This window comes from Protopterus annectens, chromosome 4.part1 (assembly GCF_019279795.1).
Source record: "Protopterus annectens isolate FY-2018-M chromosome 4.part1, PAN1.0, whole genome shotgun sequence".
NCBI lineage: Eukaryota > Metazoa > Chordata > Ceratodontiformes > Protopteridae > Protopterus > Protopterus annectens.
In genome coordinates, this window is record NC_056734.1 from 36,154,138 (window position 1) to 36,181,098 (window position 26,961).

Genomic DNA, 26,961 nt, shown 5'->3' on the forward strand with positions numbered 1-26,961 from the left:
ATAAGGTAGGCTAGAGACAGAACAGGAGAGAGAGGCCTAGTGTGGAAGTGTCAGAAGTAAGAAGACATTTATTTTTAGCCTGGCTTAGAAGAAGAGCAAAGCCAGTTGTCAGTAAGGAATCCCTTTCGAAGTTATTTACATCTGGAAATGGTGTTACTGATTATTGTTTGGGGTATGAAATTCCAAGATTTAGATACCTGGTTTGAGAATAGGGAATCCTCGTAGCTATTGTTGGATTTGGTTATTTTAGTAGGATTTTGTTGGAAGATCATAGGGATCTACAGGTGGAGTAGGGCTGGATGAGGTGTTTTAGAGCAGAGCAGTTGTTTGCGTGGTGGAAGATGATATGGGTGAAATTTAGTTGGTTAACGGTAAGAGGATTGGGAAGTTCAAGTCATTTTAGTTGGTGTAGTGCAGTGCAATGGTGAGATCTTTATGAGAGGTTTGAAGCAAATCTTATTTTGTTATACCAGGACTCAAGTTTGTTTAAATCAGATTTTCTGTGGTTTGTGAATAATGGTGAAGCAAATAGCAGGGTGAAAATTAGATGAGTTCTGGATATGGCAATTCTGGTGGAGTCAGTTAGAAAAGGCTTGGCTCTACAGAGTGAGACAGCTTGGAGTGTACATTTTTGACAGTTATGGCTAGGTGCTTGTCAACTCTAAAGTTGCAGTCAATGGTCACCCTGAGGAGTTTGCTGTGTTGCATTGGTTTTATTATTGTTTTATTGGAGAAATAGATGGTAAAGGGGTGATCATGTGTTTTGTTACTAGTAAGAAGCAAGAGCTTAGTTTTATTAGGACTGAGAACATGTTAGGAGTCAGATATGTACATTTTAATGTCACTGAGAGCTTTTTGTGTTGTTTGTAGGACTGCTGGTATGGAGAGAGCTGAATAAATAAGTGATGAGTCATCCGTGTATTGAACAATGGTTGTATGTTGAGTGACTGAGGATAGTTTATTGATGAAAATAGTGAAAAGCAGTGGGTAGAGTATGTATCCTTGAGGTACCCCAAAAGAGACAGGTAAAAGGGAAGAGAGCTCATTATGCCACTTGACTGCCTGCTGACGGTCAGACAAATAGCTAAGAAACAAGGAGATGGTTGGTTGTCTAATCTGGTAGGTGGAGTCGGTGATCGCTTGGGCTGTAAGGGGACAGCCAGATTAATAGCAGAGGGAAGGTTTATTTGTAAGGGTCCAAGCCAGTATTGATTGCTTTCTACTGTGCTTGCCAACTCTGGTAGGTGATTGTATCATTTGACCAAACCCATTGAAGTTAATAAAATTGGATCAAACGTCATAGTTGCAGGTTGACCATTCATTTTGAAAGCTACTTCTTTCTTTCACTGTGTAGATGTAATGGTGCCTAAATTTTAAAAGCAATATGAAGCCTCCATTTCAATAGCAGTAGGGGGGACTTGGTCCATGACCAATCAGTGGAGTAGAACCAGCATGTAATCTGTCAGAAATCTTTACTTCCTATTCTTCAGTGCAGGATACTTTTACTTGTGAAGTGTGTCTCTAGGTCACTCATTAGGTCAGATGTTTTGTCACTGCTGTAGGGTGTCAGATGTATATAATCTGTTTCATAAGGTTTGGCTGTTTATATTGACTGCCCTACTGTTTCCTCCTAGTGTTATCAGTAGTGTTGAGGATAGTTTTTCAGCACGTTCTTGTCTCTTTTTGACCTTTTGTTTATTTCCTTATTGTGATGGATAGGGTCCAGATTTATTCTGTGTCAGGTCATTCTTTGACAGCTGGTTCACCCTTTTTGTACCAGTATTTAGAAATGATTACAACTAGGTTTATACTTTGCATATGCCTCCAGAGTTTTCTTGGACCTCATGTCTGCAGAATATTTTCCTCCTCCTATTCCATTTGGCTTGTTATTATTGAGGATGTTCAGTGATGTATCATTAAAGCCAGCTCCATTCCAGATTGCTTGAGAGTGTAAATAAATTGCTCAGTGTCTGCATTATGTTTGGCAGCCCATAGGCACCTAAAATTTGGGTAAATATCTAACGTGGTTTCATTCTGAGGGGCTCCTGTCATATGATTTTAGTTGATGTTTAACTTGCACTTGTCTCTTACTTTGTTGATCTTCAAAAAAAAGAAAAGATGGGAATGGGATGATAGATGTACACCAGATGTAGGACACACATCAGAAACTGACTCAACATTTTAATAATGCCAATGTAATGGTTAGATTGCATTTGTTTGCTCCCTAGTAGGAAATGCTGAGATGTTGGGATCATGTGTTTCTTTCATGTAGTGTGGCAATGGCAGGTATACTGTAAGATGAAAATGGTGTAGGTATGGAGACAGTATTTTAAAAAGCCAATAGTAATAGTTAACTTGCATTTGTTTTCTTCTTTGTAGGAAATGTTGGGACTATTTGACTCTCAACCTGTATGGTGACAATGATAGGCTAAAGGAGAGAACATATAAATTAAAACAAAAAAAAGTAAATAAAATGCATATTAGATGAATTCAAGGAATTTATGTATAAAGATAATGATTAATATGTAATTATAATGCAATCAAAGTGGGGGACAATGCACAAAGGTTCCTCCTGTTTGCTGTTAAGTCACGAGTGCTGATGTATGGTAAATGATAACAGATCTTATTTCTCTTAGTCTTACTGTACACCAAGAAGTCTGTCAGCCACACTATTAGTAGCTCCTTTGGAGTCACTGAGCAACAGAGGTCACGGTCAGGAAAGGGGTGGGAGACAGAAGCTGCATCTCAGCAGGCTGGTTAGAGGTGGTTGTGAGGCCTCCCCTTTTTCATTCATCACTTTCATTCCTGGGCAAAACAGCAGGGTGCATGATGGTTCAGACAGAATATTCAGCACTGCATTAATAGATGGTTAGTGTAAGCAAAGGTGGCACCAGCAGTATGCCAGTTGGTTTGGAGGGATGGGAAAACCACCCAATGAGGTTGTACAGAATGCCATCAGGAAATGGAGGCTGCCCATAATGTTGATGCCTCAGAGTCTGGCTTAACAATGATTGAAAAAGGATTAACTGTCATTCATTGTTTGTATGGCTCAGTGGTTCAGTTTTGTGGTCATGCCATTAAACCGTTAACACCAGCATTATGTGCTCTGTGGTTATTTATGGTTATGGGTTTTGAGACAATGAAGAATGAAATACAGAAGTTAGTTGGTTTCTATGAATGGCATGCAGGTTTATGTAGTACACAGCTGTGTACTGTGTGAAGGGGGTAGTTCTGTGAAGTATGACAGCATTTCATCAGATAGCCAGAAATAGCCAATTGTTGAGGAACATTATACCTTACTGTGCTATGATTCACAACTGCACTGTGCTCTGCCATCACAGCTAAGAATTATTCATGAAAGGGTTAAATCACTAAGCATGATGGCAGAACAAGGTTCGTTATTATGTTATAGTAGTCTGGAGATTTAGTAGTAGGTATTTCCCTCTAACAGGTGACTGGCAGCAACATTGCAGTGGGAAATGAGGAAATGTATGGCTGTGGTAATAGGGCTTCTGCATCAGAGGGAATGTGTTACATCTAGGGGTTCTCCTACAATGTATATATGTACACATACATACTTATACACACACACACACACACACACACACACACACACACACACACACACACACACACACACACACACACACACACACACACTCACAGACACACACACACATGTGGATATATATATATATATATATATATATATATATATATATATATATATATATATATATATATATATATATCACAGCAGGAAAGGAGAACCATCTGTTGTAGTCAATAGATTACCCCATTGGGATTGCCCTATGGTTTACAATATTATTTTACGGTTCACACTGTTTAGGCATAGTCTCCATAGGCTGTTAACTAATAAACATGTTGTTTTGAATTCATTTTGCATCAGAAGAGTGGGAAAGTATTTTTTTCTACTGCAACTACAATCACCTTCATGTGTCAATGCTTTAAGTTGCTTTTTGTCATTTTCAGCTGTAGTTTCTGTGTTTTCTCAGAGTTTTATATGTGCTAGAACTTATGCTTTCCTTCTGTTCAATTGTTTTAAGTTGTTCTTTTGTGATTTTTAGTCATTTTGATGTATTTTCTCTGTTTTTCCCAAAGTTATAAATGTTACAGGTAACAATTGGTTTTGACTAGTTGTGTCCATTTTAGAGATAGCAGTAGTTATTCTGATGATAAGACAGTAATTGCTATAGTTTCTAGGAAACTAGCACTATTAGAGCTACAACATTTATTTTCATAAGTTCTTTCATGTTTCGTTTTGGTTTTATGTTAATCAGATGTGTATTTAGCACAGCAGTAACTCTCCCAACTCCTAATTAGTGGGACAGCTGATATGTAAAAACTGCGCACCAAGTATCTTATAATTACTTTCAACAGCCTATAGCTATGCAATATTGCCTGAGTCAGCCCACAACTGCTCTACGTATCTCATACTACACAGCTGCTTAATGTCCTTGCATTAGGCTTTGTCACAGTTGTAAATTACCTAAATTACTTAATTTACTCATATACCCTTCATCAACTAACTTAATCTTCCTTTTGCCCAGTACCTATCTTAGTAAACTGTAGTGCTCTGAAAAAATTAAATGTAGTTCTGCAACTCTCTGTGCAAATATGTAAGGTCAATTTACGTGTTTCCTTCTTTTTCAATCCCCACAGTGATCAGCATCCTTGGGCAGCATAGCAGCTGCCTTATGTTTACTGATATAGAACTCATACTTGGCAAAAGAAATTCTGTTAGTAAGAGCTGCAAACAACTAACAAATATGTAGGACTCACTATCACAAAAAAAGAAAAAAAAAGACTGAGCTTCACAAATGCACCAGTCTGCTATGACCAACACTGGACAGTCATACAATGAGGTTACAAAAAAGCCCTTGCCAAAGCCTCCTAGACCCATACGGGTTAGATCTTTATGAAAACCAAGCAGCACATGAGCTCCAGACACACTGTCAACAAAGCATCACAGAGAGCCAATTGCTCTCAAATCTAGCAAACCAGATCTTTACACAAAACAAAAATGTTCTTGCGATCAGTAACTCCATAGTGACAGCACACAGATTCTCCACTCACTAAGCTAGACAAAGACCGGGTGATTATGAATTTTCTTTCAGATCATTGTTGTAACAAGGGCACTCATGTCCCTTTCACTAAACTAAAACAATTATGACATGGTGGCTTTACATGTGAGTGCAAAAGACTTGGGGCACACAATGATGGATGATATTCAGATAAATGTCAGAGCTCTCCATGCATTTCACAAATGCAGGCAAGACTCTTGTCCTGAGCAGAATCTGTTCTTACCCAAGAATGATGCCCAAGTAGAAAGGAAAGGTAATTGACTTTGACAACTGGGTAAATACTTGGTGTTATTATAGGGGCATCTAGTATTTGTTGTTGTGTAATGAGATACTTGACAGCTGTACTTGCTTTGTAAGTGATGGCCTGTATCTCTTGCTAAAATGCTTCTACATACTGGCTAAAGCTTTTTCTGCCCCCACAATGTCTTTTTAGATAACATCAAAAAAAAATCTCTAGACTTAATGTAAACAATATATCATAGTTCAAGGATTTCAAATGTACAGATCTCATCAAATTGTATGATGAAATCTCAGATTCACTTATTGAACACATGCAACCAGCTCATTGTACGTTTTTTATTTTTCATCTATTTTCCCCTAACAGATTTGTTTGTTTTTCAATTGAATTGTACAGGTTATATATTACATTAAAGGTGGGAAAAGTTTTGAAATGATTTATTGTGGTCTCATTTTTTTATATCATAAAAACCTGGCATTTTAACAAGAGTGTGTACACTTTTTATATCCACTGTAGATCCTATTTGATGAAGCTAATGAACTTATCAAAAGAGTAACACAAGCTGTGCTGTCCACATGGTGTAACTTGACATGGCCAAAGCATAAAAACCATCCCCATGTTAGCATCGTCAGTAAATTTAATACATTGCAGATTGATTTTTGTATAGTAAGATGGATAGCCAATCAGATGAAACACGGAACCCAGATATTGCAAGCAGCAGGTGCAGCATCAGAACATATGAAGGTAACCGGGGGAAAAAAAACAGCAATGTTTCACAGGGCACAGTGGCGTGAACTCCTTTATTTGCTATTTACATTTCCAATTTCCAAACCAGGAACCAGACCTCTTGTTAACTAAGCTGCAAAACAAATGCAAACTGGGAGTCATTATCAAATACTCCTTTGATACTCTAGTCCACCAACAAAAATGTAAACACACAAAGATATTTTGTATACTAAAAACTGACTTAAATTAAACACTAAAATGTGTAACAATGACACATCTGGTAGAACCCCTACCCACAAAATACAGCACAGAAAATACCTCATTCCGAAATTAAAACATTTTTAGGGTCCTTGGAAATTAGGTTGGCAATTCTTTCTCCTAATCATCATGTGATGACAGTAGTCATTTTGTGTAATTATTTTTATTTTTTGTTGATTGGGCTAGTCCTACTAGGCAAGTAGCCTCTTTTCAGGAGGACTTGATGTGGTATTTATATTCTTCTTTTTTCTTTGTTTTCTTCCGTCTGCTCCCATTAGGGGTCACCATAGTGGATCATCTGTTTCCATTTCTTCCTGTCCCCTGCATCTTGTTCTGTCACACCAACCACCTGCATGTCCTCTTTCACCACAATCATAAACCTTATCTTAGACCTTCCTCTTTTCCTCTTACATGACAGCTTCATCCTTAGCATCCTTTTCCGAATATACCTAGCATCTCTCCTCAGCACATGTCCAAATCAATGCAATCTCGCATCTCTGGCTTTGTCTCCAAACCGTCCAACCTGGGTTGACCCTCTAATATACTTATTCCTAATCCTGTCTACCCTCGTCACACCCAGTGAAAATCTTAACATCTTCAACTCTGCCACATCCAGCTGTGACTCCTGCCTTTTTGTCAGTGCCACTCTCTCCAACCCATATAACATAGTTGGTCTCACTACCCTCTTGTAGACCTTCCCTTTCACCTTACTGGTACTCGTCTGTCACAAATCACTTCTGACACTCTTCTCCACCCACTTCACCCTGCCTGTACTCTCTTCTTCACCTCTCTTTCACACTTACCATTATTCTGAACTGTTGATCCCAAGTATTTAAACTCATCCACCTTTGCCAGCTCTACTCCCTGCATACTCACCATTCCTCTATCCTCCCTTTCATTCACACACATATTCTGTCTTAGTCCTGCAGACCTTCATTTCTCTCCTCTCTAGAGCATATCTCCACCTCTCCAGGGTCTCCTCAACCTGTTCCCTACTCTCACTACATATCACAATGTCATCTGCAAACATCATAGTCCATGGGGACTCCTGTCTGATCTCATCTGTCAACCTCTCTATCACCACTGCAAATAAGAAAAGGTCAATTAATACAAGAAATTTGACCAAGGCATCGGGGAACTTCCTCTACTGTTTGGGGCTGTGTAATGGTGACACAGGGCTCCTACAACAGCAAGGAAAAGTCTTAATGGAAGCAGCAGCATGGAGGAGGAAAGAAAAGCTATGGAGAGTTTGGAAGTGGAAAGTGAGAATTTGGAGAAAAAATGTATATGGTAGATGTTACAAATGAGCAGTGTTTGGCTGTTTCCCTGGAGAGGGAAGTAAGTGAATCTGCTGAAGTGGTGCAGATAACAGGACTGGCATCAGGAGTGCTTAGAAATGGTGTTCTGTTAAAAATAATGATCCAGGTGACAGTTCTGCTGCTTCATGGGGTGAGATGGCAGATAATGTTTTTTAGAAGTGGTGAGGACGGTAAAGTGGAGAAAGACCCAGGTGATGTGGCAGCAGAGAATGCAGCAGTTACAACCTATGAACCAGCGACATTAAGTAAATGTGGAAAGCAGCATCAAATCCAGAAGCTGTTTGATTTTGTGGCAACAGATAGCACAATGACTAAAGCATATGCAGCAGTGACTGCAGGGGAAAAAAAAAGGAGATCGGCAACAAACATTATGTAAAACTGTTTTCAAAAATAGGGGAATATTGGGTTGGTGCAATGGTTAAACAGTAAGATTAAGAACAAAAAATGACAGATATGTCTGGACCAATTTGGTAACTGTTCTGGGTTTTAAACCTCATGAAATGTTATCTATTATACACGTTGGGTCAGGTACTTTTTATGACTTACCATTTAAAACTGATGGACTGATAATGAAATTACTGGAACTGTATAAGAAAAAGAAATAAATTTATCCATGGAAGAATAGTAACTTAATTGTTACTTTGCAGTTGAGAATTGATGAACTGTTAAAAAGTGCATGCCTGGTCCGTGTAAAACTCTTGATAATATTGTGAAAGTTGGAGATTAGGGAAACTTATGGAATGGAGGGTAGAGTGTGGAAGCTGTTTTGAAATGTGGAAAAAAATGGTGAACATTTGGCAAGTGTTATTTTCATAGCTAGTCATAGAAGGGCATTACGATATGCTGGCCAGCGTAGAAAACTTTTTTGTAGGGAGTTTTCTCATTTAATTAATGATGGTGACAATGTACACTGCAGCCAGTGTTGAAATAAAGGACATAGAACAAAAATGCATGTGTCTGAATGCAGACTGTGTAAAAATGAAAGGGCAACTTTTGGTGGATTTTCAAAAGCAAACAGGAAACAGTGAAAGTGAAGGGGAAGGGGGAGAAAACATACATAAGGAATGACAACAACAGGCTGGTGAGAGGGTGAACAAGGTGATGAAGAAACTGTGGAAAAAATGGAGGGAAAAATCAGGAGAGTACATGCAGGAAGACTTGTCAGGAGTTGGAATGGATACTAATAATTTCTCTGAAGTTCTAGGCTGTGAAAAATATGATTCTGAGGATCAAGGATTACTTGTACATAAACACAGAAAAATATTCAATTGGAGAAAGAGTAAAAATAAGAAAATACAAGTTTAAAAAGTTAAAGTTAAAAAGAAGGAAAAGCAACAACGTTAGAGTACTTTCAGTAAATGTGAACAGTATTATTAACACAGTAAGGATAGGGTTACTGGAATGGTCTGTTAAATGTGATGCAGATTTTATTCTGTTAGAAGATGTAAGATTCCTGAAAAGTGAAGAAAAATGCAAACAAAAAATTGTGGGATAGAAATATAATATGGAACTTAGAAAGTAACATTGTCTTGGAGTCATTCTGTTATGGAAAAAGAGTGACTATCCTAGATGTAATGGATGAGAGGGTTAAATGTTGTAAATGTGAGGTGGAGACAAAATCTTTACAGAATTATATGCATATATTACCATTAAGTAAAAGCAGAATCTGCTTCATCAAATATTAGACAGTGGTGGTTAACATGAAAATTATAATTACAAAGGAATTTAAGCTGGAGTGTTTGCTTGGCTTGCTTGCTGTAGTCTCCCTGAATATTGTTAATCTCTGCTGCATTTTCTTTTTGATTTAGGTTTTTCATTCAACATTTGGTTACTTCTATTTTTTTATCTTTTTTGTTTTACCTTTGTTTTGTTTTAAGTTTTTATTCTGTTGGAGTTTTAAGTGGTCTTGGCTAGGGCCAGTAAGAAAAGTTAGCAAAGAATTCCTTTGCAAACAGTGAATAATATCAACTAGTTAATTGGAGGAACTGAGAAATAGCATTGCTAATTTAGTTAGAAATAATTGGAGGCATGTCTATTTAGCTGGTGTGATTGTTTGGCTTGCTTGCTGTACTCTTGCCTTAATACTGTTGATATCTGTCTGCATTTTATTTTGAATTAATGTTTTTCATGTAAGGTTTGGTTATGCTTATTTTGTATCCTTTTCTTGTATTACATTTGTTTTAAGTTTTCTTTTCTGTTGTATTTTTAAGAAGCCTTGGCTAGGATCAGTTAGAAAAGTTAGCAAAAAATTCCTTTTCAAGCAGTGAATATCATCAGCTAATTAGTAGGAGAAGTTGAGAAATAGCATTCCTCATTTCTCTAGAAATATTTGGAGGCATGTCTATTCAGCTGGAGTGCTTGTTTGCTTATTTGCTGTACTCTGCCTGAGTATTGCTGATATCTGCCTGCATTTTAGTTTTCCCACACACTCGCCCAACTGCTGTAGTATTCTTAAACTTGGTGTCTTTTGAGTTGCCCACCCCTACAATAAATCTGATTTTGGACACTTCTCTCAGTCCCATCTCATCAGCTCATTCTACTGAGTACCGATAGATCAATTGAGAAGGCTCACCCCCTCAATTTTTAACCTTGAATTATCTTCTGTTTCCTCCTTTCCCACTTAACTTAAAATGCACTTTATTCAGATGTTTTTACTGTATTTCTTTTTCTTCTTACTTTATTACTTCTTTTTGTTTTTGCTGCTTGTTCTTAAAAGTCTTCAATTTCACTTATTCTTCTGGATTTATTTTTGCTTGTTAGTAGCCTGATTACCTTGTAACTGTTATTCAAAGCTTCTTTAGTTTTGTTTTAAGCACTTGGGCCTCAGGTAAGTTATTTTACATTAGGAAAGTTTGTGGTCTACACTCTTGTGTGAGGAGAGGGTAGCATCTTCTCTTCTGAGCTAGGAATTGCTGGTTGTAAGCTTATTGTGCCTGTTGCTCAAAGTGTCGTTGTTCTGATTTAAACACTTGATTTCCAAACCAGTTATTTTACATAGATTTGTGGTCTAAACTCTCATGGCAGAAGAGGATAGCCTACACCCTTTTAAGCTGGGAATTGTTCATTGAAGGCTTATTGTGTTTGTTGTTCTGAAAACATCTTCATTCTAATTTAAGCTATTGGGCTCAAAACCAGTCATTTTATATTAGGAAGGTTTGTGGTCTATACTCTTGTGGGAGTATTCTACTGAATTGCTGCTTTATTTAAACTGTTTTTTGCTGTTGTGACTGAGAGTTTCTGTACTTTGAATTTCTAGTATTTCTGCATTTTATAGCATAGACTAGATCCAGTCTTGCTGAATCTAGAGTGTTTGGTATCATCTGAGCACTAAAACCAGCCATGTTACATTAAGAAGGTCATCTGCACCTTTATGGCAGAAGTGTGCAACCACGGATGCATCTGAGTTGGGGATTGCTGAAATAATGCTCAGTCTTGGGCTTTCCCTTTGGTTACTTTGTTTACAATTATTTAAATTAACTTGTATTTATGTGTCATGTTTGTGTGGGTTTGTGCTTAGTTTACCACATGTGCTCAGAGATTGCAGTGCTGCCCATCAAGCAACTCTGGTGTGCATTGTGAAGCATCAACACTGTTTTCTACCCTTAGTCTTCCATAGAATAGCCAGTTTTTGTAGGTTTTACAGCAAAACCTGGTCCATATAGCCCACTCCCCACTAGTTTCCTACAGTATATACCTGGTAAAATGGATGACAGTTTCTTACCATTTCTCCAGCCAGCCTGATTGACATGGGCATCCTGAGGCAATGTAGCAATTGCCTCATCTATACTGCCAACCAGTTACTCCTAAAATAAACAGACTCAGCATGAGAGAGATGAATCTATTCTATGAATCTGGATTCAATTGTCTCTTATAACAACAATCCAGATGTCAAATGGGTGTCAGCACACACACACACACACACACACACACACACACACACACACACACACACACACACACACACACACACACACAAACAGACACACACACACACACACACACACACACACACACACACACACACACACACACACACACACACACACTTACTTCACCTCTTGCACATAACACGTTCACACCACAGAAACCCACATACATGAAGGTACTTGCTAGAAGCCTACCTAAAGATTTGAGACCTCCCAAGCACAAACCTACTGCACACACTGCAGACCAAACAAAATCCACTACACATAATAATGCAAAACAGTGTCACAACCAATAAGCCCCTAAGGCAAAACACCTCAAAACCAAATGTCTTCATCATAGGCAACTCCATAGTGAGACACACAGATGTTCCCCTCACCAAGCTAGACAAGGAGAAGGTCACTGTCAGCTGCCTGTCAGGTGCCAGGTTCCATAAGATCATGCATGCATTCAAGTCTCTCAACAACAAATACTGTTAAAACTCTGGCATAGTCCATGTTGGAGTGAATGACTTAATAAAAAAAAATAAATAAATAAGAGGGATGTTGGCATAATGGTTAAGATATTTGCTTTACAGACACAAGGTGCAGGGCTTGATTCTCACGTGTTAATTGGCTAGGCTTAAAATGGCCCATAAGGACAGTTAGCCTTGCACTAATCTATGAACCTATAAACCTATTTAAGGGGGAATGTAAAAATAAAGGGAATGGCGTAAAAATACAGGAAGTGATATAATGTGGTACGTTAGCTGTGTGGAGAAAAAGTCAATGGATTTATAGAAGGGCACACTTGAATCTGAAATAGATTGTGTTGCATTATCGGAAGGCTTGGGTGTAGCAGATGGTGATACAATTGTGATAGGTTTTTCAACACCATTTAACAATGTGGATGGAGGTGATGGAATAAAGGGAGTATATATTAAACAGGAAAGGGAATAAAAAGAGCAAAGGAGAAATTATGGGATGAAATTGGAGAGTGGGAAATGTTGCAGTTATGGAAGGATCATATAACCATGAATTGTACAAAAACTGGTTTGAATCGTAGATGGAATTATAAAAAAGTATAAGAAGTGTTTTCCCCCAATGGCAGGATGATGTAAGAAAGGAAATGAAAGGGCAATATGTTAAGAATGGGAATATGTATAGAAATGTATTACAGAATTTAAAGAGTAATACAAAAGGGTGTTATGATATGGAAAGATAAATAATATAAAAAAATGGCTAAAAACTTTAAGCCATTAGTGTTTACAGAGAGTTATTATTTACAAGGGAGAAGGGAGGCGGTATCTCCATACTTGGATAAAAAAGTAAATCAGGATGCCTGTATAACGAGAGAAATGAAAAATGTAAAAGGAGAGGTAAAATTGACTTAGAAGTAAATTATGAGTATTGTAGTACGGTATGCCAAAAATATGGGTGGTATTCATAGTAATTTGTGCAAAAGTGAAAGGGTTTTTCCCTTCTTTTAATAGTGTTATTTGTAGACCTGACTCAACACCTGCTGCTTCTGTCCAGAAGGGATGCAGGTGAACCCCCAAGGGTGAATTTCCTATTTTCCATCAAATTTTCCAGATTTCGCTTAAAGTAGGGCAGTGAAGGGCTCTGTTTTACTAGGATTGGAAGCTTATTCCAGAGTAAAGGGTGCCTCTCGGAACTGAACCTGTCTCTCCAGCATGTCCTGTTAATATCACTTCTCATGTTGAGGTCACTAGAGTGGGTGCAGCCAGTACCATTTTGTCTTGTTAATGTGTAGCATTTTGATCAGGGAAGGTTGCACTATTGCCCTACAGACTAGGCAGAGATTGCCCATGAGGAGTCTGTACAAAGCAGAGTATAGTGACAGGGATTTTAGTCTATTAGCATAGGGCAGGTGTTGGACAGCTTGAATTTTCTTTATAAGGTACCACTGAGGTCTCCCCAGTTGTTGGAGGTGTCTGCCAAAGTACATACCAAAGGGTGCATTGTACTGTATAACTGGTCTAATAAGGGAGGAGTATAGGGGGGTTATAACATGTTTTTCAGGAGGCAATGCCCTTATTGATGAAATGGACAGTGTAGAAGGCTTTCCTTACTACTGTAGAAATATGACGGTGAAAGGAGAACCTGCTGTCAACCTGTGTGCCCAGATCTCTTGCCATGGTTTGGGTACATGCGATATTGGTAATGTGGTAGTTTGCAGGGACATTGTCCTTGTTAAAGGGGATGAGGATGCAGTTTTTAGCATTTAACTTGAGCTCTTGACTTTGGCACCAATCTTTAGATTGAGTAAGACCTTCCTGGAGGATATCAGTGTCACTAGGGGATTCAATGATTGTTCCCAGTTTGCAGGCGTCTGCAAACTTTGTTAGCCACATGTCTTTTGTTTTGGCCTGCACTTCTGAAAAGTAAATTCCAAACAAATGCATTGATAATTAAATGAAATACTTCCCCCCACCAATCCCTATGGCAGTATGTCCAAGTATGCACAAGTACAAAAATGATGCATTTCCCCACTAATTGCTTCAGCAGTGTGTCCATGTATGTATAAACAACAAAATGAAACACTTCTTCCACCGATTCTGTATGTTCAATTATGCACAAGCACCAAATTGAAAGATTTCCCCACCGATCCATTCAGCAGTGCATTCAAGTATTCACAAGCATCAAAGAGAAACACTTCTCCTGCCAATTCCTTCAGCAATAAGTCCAAGTATGCACAAGAACCAAAATGAAATACTTCCCCCACTGATCTCTTTATCAGTATGTCCAAGTATACAAAAGTAGCAAAATGAATCCTTTTTCCCAACAACCCCTTTAGTAGTCTGACCATATATGCACTAGTATGTCCCAGACATAAAATGAAACATTTCGCCAATGACCCTTCAGTAGTCTGACCATGTGTGTACAAGCACATCTCTGACATCAAAATGAAACATTTCCCCCAATGATCCCATCAGCAGTCTGCTCATATATGTACAGGCACAAGCACATCCCCTGCTCTAGTATGCATAAACACGTCCCTGACACCAAATGAAAACGTTTCCCTTGCCCTCATATTTCCATATTCTTTTATTAATTTGCTGCTTACTATCATAAATTCAGGGCCATTTAAACATTTGTTATGCAAATTAACTCATAACAGATTAAGCTCTTTGAATTCTATTGATATGCAGTCCTGTAACACCCCTTATTTGCATATCGGCTGCCCAGCTATTGCTTACGCTTTATGCATATTGCTCTTTTGCGACAGAGATTTATGTTTATAAAAAGGTCTCTGCATTTACGTATTCATCCTGCAAGTCCTGGATTGGCATATTGATGTAGTACTGCTCTTTGAAGATTACTGCTAAGAAAATTAAAAGCCAAGGACTATGAATACTGGCCTATGTGTAAGAGTAACAAGAAAAAAAATCAGAGGGAAAGTAAAAAAAAAATCCAGAATGATACTGCAAAGAAATTAGTATTAGTGAACTGAATGAAGTACTTAGGGAAGTAAATGATGACTCAGTGCCACGTCCAGATGGCATAGCTATGGAATATACAAGCAATTAATGACTTGGAAAAGTAAGTATTTTGTAAATGTACTGAATAAATGGTCTGTTTATGAATAGTCATGTAGTGGCATATTAAAATGTATATGGAAGATAAGAAGAATGAATTAAAACCTGGAGACCTATCTGACTAAATAAACACAGATTATACCATTTTTATGACAATAATAGACAGGAAGATGGAAAGAACAATAAGGGATATTATGGCAGAAAGTATTTGTGGTATAAAAAGAAAGGGACATCAAGAATTGTTATTGATTGTGATAGAAAATGTGGATGATATTATAAGTAAAAGGGAGGATGAGAAACTTGTGGTGGGTGATATTAGTAAGGCATTTAATGCAAAAGGACATGATGCTTTGTGGGATATTAAAGAGATGTATGGAATCTGAAATAGAATTAGGAAAGGGCATTTGTCAGCATATTAGAATAATAGAGTGTGAGTGTTAGTGAATGGGTGGCTGAGTAAATATACACATGAAGTGTGGTGTAAGACATGGATGTCCGATGAGTGGAATATTGTTTGCACTTGTAATGAATGTGATTGTGAGTGAGTAGCTTCTAAAATGTAAGATCCTAGATATGTGATTCAAAATGAGATGGTGATTCCAGTATTTCTGACATATGCAGATGATATAGTTGTAGTTTCTAAGAACAAAATATGTATGGGGAATTGCTAGTTTATCTGAATGGATGTTTAAATAAAATGTAAGTGACCTTAAAAGGAGACATAAATAAGGGTTTGGGTGATGTCATGAAAACTTGGGGTTGCATTTTTCAATGAATAGATAACATTTGGGAAAATGGTGTAGTTATGATGTAATGGGAGTTTTTGATGAAATAAAGTAATGAAATATGCCTTCTGTGGAGGCCCGTCTACATTAGCATTCAGTAAAAAGGTTTATCTGGCGACTTCTGTATTAATAGGGAAAATAGCATACATGGTAAATATTTATATGCGCCCAGAAAAAAAATATGAAAGGGAAATTATGCAATTGGTGTTTTCTTTCATATGGGGTTCCAAATTAAACCCAGTGAATCCAGGTGTGTTATTTATTAGTGGAGATGAAGGAGGATTGTTGTTATTAAATCCAGTTATTTATTGTGCTTCTTTAAATTTATACAGAGTAAAGAGAGTGGCTAAAGGAACATAATGAGAAAATAATAGTGAGGATGTTTAAATATCGGTACAAAAAGTTATTGTAGATGATGAGAATAAGAAAAAGAATATGCAAATGAAGAAATTAAAATGATCAAAAAATACTGACATAGAAAATTAAAACTGATGATACAGAAAAAGATAGAAGGATGCAGTATAATAACGTAATGAAAAAAATGTCATCATGTAAATCAATGAGAAATTTTACCTGAATAAGTGATTAAAGCCATTAAAGTAAGGGAACGTGGTGGAGCAAGATACTAGCCTGTCTGGATTTCCTATGAAGACTGGTAATAAGTTGGTTACCAATAAAACGGCATATGCCATCTAAATAGAACGTTAAAAGAGTGCGTTTATTTTGTGTATGGAGAGGGCAACAAAGCATGTTTTGTTGAGATGTAAAAGAGTGGTGAAACTCTAGGAAAATTTGCATGAAGAAAAATGTTTTGAGAATATTAATGTCATAATCAATGCATATATATATATATATATATATATATATATATATATATATATATATATATATACACACATATATATATATACAAACATATATATATATATATATATATATATATATGTGTGTGTGTGTGTGATTATATGATTATATATGGATGATACAACAACAAGAAGAAAGAATATGTGAGAAGGGTATATAAGAATTTATTTTGTATAATGTGGGTTGCTTGGAATGAAAAAGTGAATACAATTTTGCTTAATGGTAAATGGATTTTGGCAGATATATTCTGAAAAATTATATTAAGGTTGTGGTGGGCAGAGTGGGGGGTCAATTATGTAAGAATAGCAATGAAGATGTTATATGAAAATGATAAATATTAAAAAATATATAGAAATGTGTATATATGTGCCTGTAAATATGCAAACAATGTTTTTTTTTGTTTTGTTTTATTAAATAAAGGTTCACTACATTTTCAGTAGGTGCTATGGGATGTTTTACATTCACCGGAGCTACCACCAATTCAGGTAGATGGGACCTCAGTTTAACATCTCTTCTGAAAGACAACACAGCACCCCCCACCCTTATGTGGCACTATAGTGTCAGTAATTAGTCCACCCAGTTTGTGAATAGAACCCACAGCCTTCTACACAAGAGATGAGCATGCTACGTGTTGTAAACACTGACACTGTTAAGTCATTTTTTTTTTTTTTTTTTTTTTGCAGTAGGTGCCAAAGGAATATTATCTAGCTCTAAAGTCAATGTAGTCTTACAGTCAACACTGATTAGGCCAATTATTGAATTTAGGCCAATTATTGAATGAGCTTTTAAATGTCACAGGTGTTCTCATTTTGTTCTACATTTTAATTTCTACTTTTGTTTTTCCATTCATTTTTGTTAGCTGTACTGACCATTCATTTACTAATAAGTACATAAGATGCTGCCATTTTTATTTGTTATATTCTCACTTTGAAATCTTGAGGGAAATGCTTGTATCAAAATATCAGTCTAACTGTATAACTTCTTCTAGCTTTGCCACATAAGAAAAAGTATTATCCTATCTGAAACACAAATGTTGATTATCCAGTTTAGTTTCCAGCTGATGTGCTTTCTTTGTAGATCCTGCACGGCCTCCCTGTGTCTGTGTAAGTTTTCACTACCTGCTTCATTTCCTCCCAGATATTGGTGCAGTTTTGAACCACGTGTATATGGATATATGATATGTTTGTGGTGTGTGTGTGTGTGTGTGTGTGTGTGTGTGTGTGTGTGTGTGTGTGTGTGTGTGTGTGTGTGTGCGTGTGTGTGTGTGTGTGTGTGTGTGTGTGTGTGTGTGTGTGTGTGTCTGTGTGCATGTGTGCATGTGCGTGTGTGCATGTGTGTGTGTGCATATGTGTGTGCGTGTGTGCATGTGTGTGCGTGTGTGTGTGTGTGTGTGTGTGTGTGTGTGTGTGTGTGTGTGTGTGTGTGTGTGTGTGTGTGTGTGTGTGTGTGTGTGTGTGTGTGTGTGTGTGTGTGTGCGTCTGTGCATTCCTAAAATGAATGGCACTTTCTGTATGATTAGATTCCTGTCTCTAGCTACAGTGTTCTGGAATTACCTCTAGAACCCTCACAACCCTTGATTTTCCAACGTTTCTGACAATATCACCTGAGTAGCTATGCCTGTTATTACAATTATGTATTTAATGAAATATTTCCATTCTCTGTCTTGTAAAATACACAAAAATATAGAAAGAAATTAGTAACTTTTCAAGTAGATTTTCAAAATATGAATATGAAATAATTTCAGTTAAACTTACTCAAGTGTTGACTGGGCTTGGGTCCAGCCATATAGATTGTGTACATCATAATGATATACTGGGGTACCATCTGGCAAGTACTGTTGACTGTCCATGCATAAGGTCTTGTGGTACAGTTTCATGTGTTTTTCATGCAATTCTAAAATGAAGGAGATATGGAATAATATTATGTGAGAATGAAAGAATACCAACAATAATTCCTGTCTCTGGTAATTTTTAATCATAAATCATAGTTAGTCGGCCAGTTCACAGATCTGTATCTGGAAAAAACAAAAACATAACAGTCACAAAGTGTTGCAGTGGTTAGCAGTGTCGCCTCTTAGTAAGAGTTGTTTGCTTTGATCCTCAGCTTGGGTGCCTTCTGTGCAGAGTCTGCATGTCCTCCCTGTGTTCACATTGGTTTTTTTGGGTACTCTGTTTTCCTTCCACATTCCAATGAAATGCATCTAGAGAGTTTCTCCCTGAGCCTCCTCTGAAAATGGGCTCTGTCACAACTGGACTTTCCAGGTAAGCAAATAAATAAAACACTAATAGCTATGCTATTTTGGAAAACATCGGCATGTTCTGGTTGTTTTTTATGTCATGTTATCTTTATTTTCAGCAAATTTTAGGCTAAGAACAAACAGCTCATATATCTGTGACATATTAACAGTAAAGAACAACTGTAACAAGGATGCATGGCTGTAGGAGGATGCATATACTGTGAAACATGATATGTCATTTACTTATGACACAGAACATTGCATATTTCATATCTGACTGTAACCAAATCATAAAGTTAACAAACTGCTATCCAAAACAGTATGAAACAGGAACTAAACAGATAAATAAAGCAAAATACTCTGATGTGGGGTCTGTGCTTCCAAATATATATATATATATATATATATATATATATATATATATATATATGTATACACATCCATGGGAACAAACCAATTTGTCCAGGGTAAGGGCTAGATGAGTTTATTGAGGGTGGGGGGTGTTCGGGTAGATTGTAAGATTGTGAAGTGAGATATGATTAGTTTCTGGGATGGGTAGGGCTAATTTATTAAGGGGGAGCTTAGAGGAAATGAGGTAGATGTAGGGTGGGACTTAAGGGTTTTTATGTGAGTGCAATTGCGAAGGGGAATCCTATTTAGGTGTGATCTTGCTACACTGCTGGATTATGTCCAAGATGATCTGTAGGTATTGCAGTGATGAGATAGGCCTTGGATTAGTAGTTGTGCACATAGCGGAGGTGGGTAATGTTTGGTAACTTATTATTATGTGTGTCTGGGTGTCTTACATTTTTTTCTTTTTGAATATGGTAAAGCAGTTTTGGTGGTGGGTAGGGCCGCTAGGTTAGGTCACTGGGGAGGGAGGTTAAATGGATATTTAGTAGTCAGTAAAATAAAATAAAATAACATAAATAAATAAATATTATAATAATAAGAAAGGAAAACCATCACAGTGAGAGATATTTTCATAATCCAGAGTACCCCCCAGCAGAAATGTAGTAGAATTAATGTGTTTGTTAGTTAAGAATTGTTGTAGGTGGAGGTGATATTATTTACTTGTGCAATGTAGTTTTCAATGTTATGAAGCACATGCTCAATGTTCTAAGTTTCAATGTTTTGGGTTTTCAGTGTTTTGAATTTTCAATGTTCTGTTCTCAATGTTATGAAATTCAACGTTATGAAATTTCAGTGTTATAAAGCAGACTCGTTGTGGCATATGTCCTAAATCTCAAGATGAGGCTCAGGCAACTCATGGGCTTGGCCCAGGAGAACCTGGTAGAAGTCTAACAGCAGAAAAAAGGTCTGGCATGGCAGGAATGTTTGAGCTAGAGAGTATGCTTTGGGGCAGCAGGTTATGGTTCTCATTCCTGTCAGACACAACAAGCTGTAGGCAGCATGGGAGGGATCTTTCAATGTGGTAAGGAAGGTCAGTGATGCTAACTACATAGTAAAATTGCTAGGCAGGAGGCAGGGGCACAAGCTGTACCATGTTAACATGATGAAACCTTACCATGATAGGGAGGACCTGGTGCTAAGTATTTGCAGTAAGAGGCAGGAAGAGTCTGAGGGGGTTCTACAGCTACAGGGAGCCAGCCAGCAAACTACCAAATTATTATGATGGAGCCTAGGATTGCAGGCATATGACAGAACAGTGCAGCACTATATAAGGGTCAGCAGTGCCAAGGCAGCTGGAATCTAAAGACAGAGAATGGGGTAAGGTATTCCCAGATAGGCCCATCCATCTCAAACAAAGTCTCAAATGGGTAACTTGAAAAACTAGCTTGAGTCTTCAGAGGGATATCACAAAAAGAGATACTGCCAGTCTAGCTATCTGGAATTTTGTAAATCATTTTATTTCATTTGTGAATATCAACATGATTTATACAGAAGTGTGACAAAGAGAGATGCTGCCAGCACAGCTGTCTGGAATTTTGTAAATAGTTAGGTGTCATTTGTGAATGACAACATGCTTCAAGTAAGATGCTTGTGTTACAAATAAACCAAGTAAAAGTCAGCAAAGGTGCAAAAAAGAACTATACACTCCAAACAAGTACCCTTGACAGGAAAATACATCAGCCAATTGTTCTTTGATTCCAAAATCCAAGTTTAATCCACACAAGCAGCTTCCAAGGTTTAAAATCAAAGCACATAAAGGCAAATAAATGCCCTTCACCAACTCAGCATGTTTGTCTAGTTAAAACAAACTTCATCAGATGCAGACTCATACCAAACTACACCTATTTATATAAATTAATATTTAAATTATCCAATCAGAAACACTGAATAAATAAATGTGATTAAAAAAGCTTAAAACCCATGCCTTGTCATTTGTAAAATAAAATGTTAAAAATACACTTAAAAGACTTGAACATTTTCATTCCAAATGTTAATAAAACTACATAGCAATATAAAATGAATAAATACAACTAAATGCTTGTGTTACAACCTTATTGAACTATATGTTATGTGTATATCAAACTAGGTTTGTACAGACGTGTGTTGAAAAGGGTTTGTAAAGTACTGAGCTTAAAGATGTATCCACATTGTACCCTACTGGAAAAGAAGAGAAATGTATGTACACTATTGTAACTGTTTAAATGTATATATTTTAACAGGGAAAACTGAAACACGGGAGGTTACCTTGCAAAACGTCAGAGAAATAGTTAAAATTAAATTATCTTATAGCTAGGCCATAAAAATGTTATCTTTCAGTTTCAGTGCACCAAAAGACACAGTGTCAAAACTAGGGAACATTCTGCATTGTCTTGCAAGTGTTTTATTGTTTTATGACTTTCAGCAAATACCATGATTTGAGAAAAAGCCTTTGTGTACGGATTTTCATTGACACATGCTAAATGCTACCAACTGCATCAATGGTTGTTTTTAAGTCTGGGAACTGAAGCCAGATGACAAGAAATGATGTAATTCTGCAAGTATCCCAGCAGTAATATTTGAGATATTAATTTTGGAAGTCTCTGAGAGAGAAACATATTCCGTATTTTGTCTTTGACCTGACAAGAGCCATTCACCACACATCTACCTTCCTATGAGTAATTAAGTATAATTCTCTTAGATTCCATAAGGAATAGAGTGAAGCATAGTTTAGATGTTTTTCTTTATTTATTTGAGACTATCCAGCAATGCTGTTTTTAATATTTCCTCTGATTTTGAAAGCTGATGCTACATATATATATATATATATATATATATATATATATATATATATATATAGTATTGTCTTGTTCATTTATTATTTATTATTAAATATATTTAAACATTTAGAATAAATGCAAAACACAGGAGTACTAGTCGTTAGAATAAACAATCCACATAAACAAATCTCCATTGTAATGTCAATATAGAAAAGGCAGTTTTCACTTCACCATCAATGAAAACAATCTTCAAAAAAATATATCTCTATTTATTGAACAGCGAAACAGATATGGCAAGCACTTTCACCCGACTGGGCTTCTTCAAGCCAAAAAACTATTTAATTCAAAGTACCCAATAAATACTCTCTTAAGCTTGAATTAGCAATGCATACATTTTTTATTATTTTTTATTTGTGACGATTCCACTTATACAGTCACATGTTATTTAATTATTTATTGTTTAATTAATTTATAGGATATGATGTCATGCTTAGGAGAGTATTTATTGGGCACTTTGAATTAAATAGTTTTTTGGCTTGAAGAAGCCCAGTCGGGTGAAAGCGCTTGCCATATCTGTTTCTCTGTTCAATAAATAGAGATATATTTTATTTGAAGATTGTTTTCATTGATGGTGAAGTGAAAACTGACTTTTCTATATTGACATTACAAAGGAGATTTGTTTATGCGGATTGTTTTATTCTACTGACTAGTACTCTTGTGTTTTGCATTTATTCTACTTATTACTTCGTACAGGAGTTCTGATTTTTGGGCAGCAGCTTTTGACATATTTAAACATTTCATCGTGGCTGATCTTTGTGAGACATGTTTAAGTTCTGAGAGTACTTGCATATTTAGTTGGTGACACTGTGTAGGCCACTCGTAATAGCTTTGGTCTTGGTCAAACTACCATTTGTATTGATAGTAACATTACACAATAAGATTGGACACCCTTTGTTAAGGGTCTTAAAGTAACTGATAAAGAGTTGGCCGGTGGCACTAATAATTTTGTGTGTGTGTGTGTGTGTGTGTGTGTGTGTGTGTGTGTGTGTGTGTGTGTGTGTGTGTGTGTGTGTGTGCGTGTGTGTGTGTGTGTTTCAATCAAACCTCAAAGTATGTGTGTGTCAGCTACTTGGGCAGGGACATGAAGCACTGGTTGGACAGAGAGGGTGCTGGAGGTCTTGATTTGGCCACTCAGCTGAGATCTCAACCCTATAGCCGTGCTAGTGGGGAGTCTTATTGGGGATCTGGAGAAAGAGGGAGAAACCAGCCCTGGACTGACTGTGGTCTCTGTGTGCTCTTAAGGCAAACTGTACTTGATGCAGAGCTGCATCTGGAAATAATATGTATCTATCATCCTCCCAATGTATGTCCCCCACTAGTGCTAGTGCTGAGGATTGAGGATCTTGGCTTCTGGGCCAGTGGTGGGGCATCACACTATATAACTGTTTTTGTTAGAAAGATTTTTATGTCAGTTGACCATAAATATCTGTGGTATGGGTATAAAGGATGATCTTACTCCTGAAGCAGAGCTCCTCAGTTATATGTTATATTTTTCTTACTAAGACTTATCTGTACACTATTTTAAAAGCAAGCAATACAACGTTATATCACACCTCAAAATATGATATATATTTTTTGACCAATTAGATCATACCAAACTTATAGCTGTTTTATTATGTAGAACCTGGTGGTATGTGCACTAAGAAAGATATGAACAAGACAAAGAGAAACGCCTTTATGTATTGGAATTTGGACATTTGATCATTGCTATCTTGGAGGCACTGTCATGAAATATAGTCACTTAAGTTGCTGTAGAAGGCCGAGATATTGTATCCAGTTTTGGAAGACCCAACTTCATAAGTGAATATATAATTGCACAATTTGTCAGAGATGTACAATAGCAAAGAGGAAGAAACATCATATACAGAAGAGAGGAAAATGTCATGGAAATTTCATAAAAAGGTAATGTTACATAATATTTGAATGGATCTGTGGATAGACAGGTTCAATGCTACATTATTTGGTAGCCTGACAGATAATCAAGTCACTTTCAGTCAAGTGTTATTTGATAGGTATCTGTGTGCAACCTGGTATATGGAATCACAACGCTCGCTTAAATTCCAATGTAGATTCATTACTGTTTTTCAGATCCATAAGCCTTAGAAGATCATTAAGATATAGCTGAAAGTTGTACCCCATATTTTGTTCCCATTTCTTAGCTTTCCTGTGTTTATGTGCAGTATAGAGATTTTTCATGAACTGTGTTATATGTCATTGCCTGCATGACATCTCCCAACATTTTTCATATAGTTACAAATCAAAATTAGACTTATGGTTCTGCATAGCATGTCATGCCTGCTCACAAGTCCTTCACAATGCAGTGTCATTTTTATGTATGTCCTTTACACACAGTTTGTGACTTTATGTGTGTGTGTGTGTGTGTGTGTGTGTGTGTGTGTGTGTGTGTGTGTGTGCGCGCTCGTGCGTGTGTGTGTGTGGGCATGTGTGTCTGTGTGTCTGTGTGTACCTGCGTGATACTAATTTCACACCTCTTCATTTATTTAGTTGTTTTATTCTCTTCATAACAGTTATTTACCTGGCATATAAGGAGGCTCATTCAGTTTTTGGTCTCGACATCCATTTACTGAGCCATGTACAAAGCTGGCTGGCTCATTCATGTCCTAAAATGCAAAAAAAATGTGTTGTTAATTGCACAGCTTGACAGGAGATTAGACAAAAGAATGAGATCTATATGACTATTACCATCATTTTCCGAGCTATGCATCCACGCGCACAATGTATCATTCTTTAGAGATGGTATACTTATAATTGCCTTTTCTATAAATTCTGGTAATAAAATTGTGTGGAGTTGTTTATATTACAGCCTTTATGTCAGTAGTGCAACAGGTAGCACACTTGCTTTTGGTATAGAAGGCTGTGGGTTCTGTTTCCATAACAGGAAAATCAGTTACTGACACTGTAGTGCACGATAAGGGTGTGTTACACTCCTGAGTGTACTGTCCTTCAGCAGAGACACTAAACTGAGGTCCCATCTGTTTGAGATGGCTGTAGCTCAGGGGGATATAAAAGATTGCACGGCACCTACTGAAAAGAATAGGGGTCCTTTATTTATATATAAAAAGAACTATTTTATTTACAATACACACATATATATATATATATATATATATATATATATATATATATATATATATATATAGATAGATATATGTATAGATATATGTGTGTGTGTGTGTGTGTGTGTGTGTGTGTGTGTGTGTGTGTGTGTGTGTGTGTGTGTGTGTGTGTGTGTGTGTGTGTGTGTGTGTGTGCCCCATGGTGGCTTATAATAAAGTACAGAGAAGAAAAAACAGCTATTACTGGTGGCAGAGAAACAATATACATGTGTACATATTTGTAAACTTGTCAAAGCTATTGCTTTGGTTTGGCAGGAAGATGCTTATACTACTAGAAACCATTTTAGTTTTTGTATATGTCAGCATAAAATGACAGGACTAAATGCCAAGTGAAGTAAAACAGACTATTATGTACCTACTCAATGTGAATGTTGAAAAAGCTGATCAGATAATCATACGTGCAATGCTATTCCAGAATAAACAGAACATAAAGAACTTACTGTCCATAAGCCATCAAAGGTTACATTCGTCTTGTTGTAAAACTCTTTTATTTCATTTTTCCACCAAACGTTAGTTCGATTAAGGAAAAAGTCAGGAAAAGCTGCATAGGCTCTGTACAGCTATTGGATCAAAATATTAAGACATCAGACATAAATAATGAGCATTCAGCTGAATAACTCTAGACCTATGATACGTCTAAGGATGTTTAAGCTTTAAAATCTTGGAAATTCCAAATATTTTACCTTACTGTACCATCTCATACATTTTGATTTAAATGTGATCAGTATGTGTTAACCACATTTACAATGAAGGTATGAAAGCTGACAGAAAATGGGCAAGCAGATCATAAATCATGTTTTCAGCATGTTAGAATCATCATTACCAATATAATAAATGATTTATGAAAGTATATGTATTGAAATTCCTTTAAAAATTATGAAGAATCCCTTACCCTGACTTCCTCGTCCCAACCAACTGAAGTGTTTACTGTAACATTTGGAAAGTCAGGCCAAACCTAGGAAAATATAGAATCAGCATTATGCATAAATGCATACAAGATTTCTGTCATGCATGTTTTTAAAATTTTGGAAAAAAACATAAAATTAGTATTAATAAAGTCATTCAGTACCTTTTGAATATCTTAATAGCATGTGGATCAGACACTACCTTCTAAAAAAGAAACTGCAGTAACTGAAGTCCCTGTATTTGTTCTGAAATAAGGCAAGACTTTATTGATGAAAATGAATCTTGTCTCAGATAAAGGATCCATCAATGAAGGATGACCAGGACCACTATTTATTTATTTTATTTATTTATTTTACATTTTTTGACTGGGGAAGACAGCTGGCACAAAGGCCCCTTTTCAGTGTAGGCCTAGAGATAAATGCTCCAGTACATGCAGTGCAAATAAAAATATTTTAAGCTACATAATATCAACAATGTCAGACAGAATACAATTAAAATAAATTTTCCAGTCTCAAAGTAGATAAGATAGTAATATACAAACAACAGTAAGGTGTCTTATACTAATTATATTCTATACAAATACAGTTAAATAACTATGCAGTAGGACAGATGTCACAATATAGAATATTATTTACAAAGGGTGGACAGCAAAAGGTTGATTTAGTTATGAGATAATTAAATGAGCAGTAATAGTT

General features: G+C 36.7%; 1 protein-coding gene across 1 annotated transcript in view; it reads right to left on the reverse strand.

The window, feature by feature from the left end:
• The window catches only part of LOC122801170 (maltase-glucoamylase, intestinal-like), a 516,102-nt gene that overhangs the window by 91,715 nt on the left and 397,426 nt on the right, over positions 1-26,961 (reverse strand). Inside the window, exons 34-37 of the mRNA XM_044070733.1 lie at positions 26,253-26,315; positions 25,801-25,920; positions 24,760-24,844; positions 18,512-18,650 (exon numbers count right to left, since the gene is read on the reverse strand). Coding sequence (XP_043926668.1) covers positions 18,512-18,650; positions 24,760-24,844; positions 25,801-25,920; positions 26,253-26,315 — 407 coding nt within the window. The remainder of the gene's footprint in view (positions 1-18,511; positions 18,651-24,759; positions 24,845-25,800; positions 25,921-26,252; positions 26,316-26,961) is intronic.